Source organism: Bombus pyrosoma, unplaced genomic scaffold, assembly GCF_014825855.1.
Source record: "Bombus pyrosoma isolate SC7728 unplaced genomic scaffold, ASM1482585v1 HiC_scaffold_4727, whole genome shotgun sequence".
In the NCBI taxonomy this organism is placed as follows: Eukaryota; Metazoa; Arthropoda; class Insecta; order Hymenoptera; family Apidae; genus Bombus; species Bombus pyrosoma.
Genome location: NW_025219987.1, coordinates 1,317,306 through 1,318,745, shown reverse-complemented (window position 1 = coordinate 1,318,745; position 1,440 = coordinate 1,317,306). Strand labels below are relative to the sequence as shown.

Genomic DNA, 1,440 nt, shown 5'->3' with positions numbered 1-1,440 from the left:
TCTCTACTCAACTGTTTGTCAATGATGTGACTTATCACGAACACTGCGTCGGGTGTCGGTTCTGAATCCATATTGGCTCTTTTCCAGTTTGGTTTCAATCTCTGCCTTTAGCCGTTCGTCCAGTATCCCTGCATAGATCTTATATGCTGTGTCCATTAACGTCACTCGTCTGTAGCTCTTCGCTACTCTCTTGTCGCCCTTCTTGTATATCGGACATATTACCCCTTTTATTCAATCTTCCGGTATCCCTTCTCCATTCCAGATTTTCCTTAGTAACTCCCATAACGCCTCCCCCACTTCCATCGGTGCATACTTCCATACCTCATTTTTTAGCCCGTCCTCCCCCGTTGCCTTCTTCTCTTTCAGTTTTCTTATTTGGTATATCACCTCTTCCTTCTCTATATTATCTTCCCTCTCCTTTCTTATTTCCTCCTCCTCTCCCTACTCCCCTGTTTTCCTATCCTCTTTGTGCTCTTTTCCTTCTAGAATCTCCATAAAGTGATTCTTCCACTCTTCTTCGCTTATTTCTTCATCTATGCCCTCTCTTCTTCTGTACTTGTTTATGTACTTCCATACCTCTTGCTCTGTTCTAATCTTCCTGACCTTCTCCATTTCCTCTTCTTCGTGTCTTTCCTTTCTTTCTTTCCACCACAGTTTGAATGCCTTCTTCTCCTCCATTAGTTCTTCTCTGCTCTGCATTTTCCTTTTCTGAACTTTGCCATCTTCCTTCTCACCTCTCTTTTCCTCTCTTTCCACTCCTTGTCATACCACACTTTCTCTCCCATGCCCCATTTTCTTATCTTTACTCTCTTCTTTGGTATCGCTTTGTTTACCTTGTTTTTGATTTCTGTCCACAACTCCTCTACTGTTCTCCCCTCGTAGGTCCAATCTTTGCATTCCTCCAGGTATTTTTCCATGCTTTCCTTGTCCACTCCCTTCTCTCTTTCTCTTCTTCTTCCCTTTCTTCGGGTTTTGTAGTTCTGGCCCCCCTATTTCTACTTCTAGTGGCATATGGTCCGACTCTGTTCTTTTTCCGACTTTCACGTCAAATATTTCTTCTGTCGCCTCCTGCTTTCCGATCACATAATCTATTACCGAGTTTCCTCTCTCCCCAATATAGGCCCACTCCTCTCCTTCTTCATCCCTGCCATTTATTATCGTCCAGCCTCTCTCGTACCTAAGCAGTGTTCTTCCTTCCGCATTTATTTTCTTGTCTTTTGATCGTCTGTCTTTTTCTTTCTCTATGTCCTCGTTTACCTGCCCTCCCTCTTCTCCCGTTCTCGCGTTCCAGTCTCCGCCGACGATCATCACTTCCTCTTCTCTTCCGTCTACTCTTTCCTCTATCTCTTTCCATGTTCCTTTTGTGTCTTGATTATAGACCACTATTATCCTGAATGTCTTGTCCTTATATGCTATTTTCCTTTCCACCATATTGTCACT

The 1,440-nt window shown here is 43.5% G+C and overlaps 1 protein-coding gene across 1 annotated transcript; it reads right to left on the bottom strand.

The window, feature by feature from the left end:
- Nucleotides 1-755: 755 nt before the first annotated feature.
- Nucleotides 756-1,431, bottom strand: LOC122577561. Its single transcript, XM_043748886.1, has one exon. The coding sequence runs from the start codon at nt 1,429-1,431 to the stop codon at nt 763-765; it is 669 nt and encodes a 222-aa protein (XP_043604821.1). The 3' UTR covers nt 756-762.
- Nucleotides 1,432-1,440: the final 9 nt, after the last annotated feature.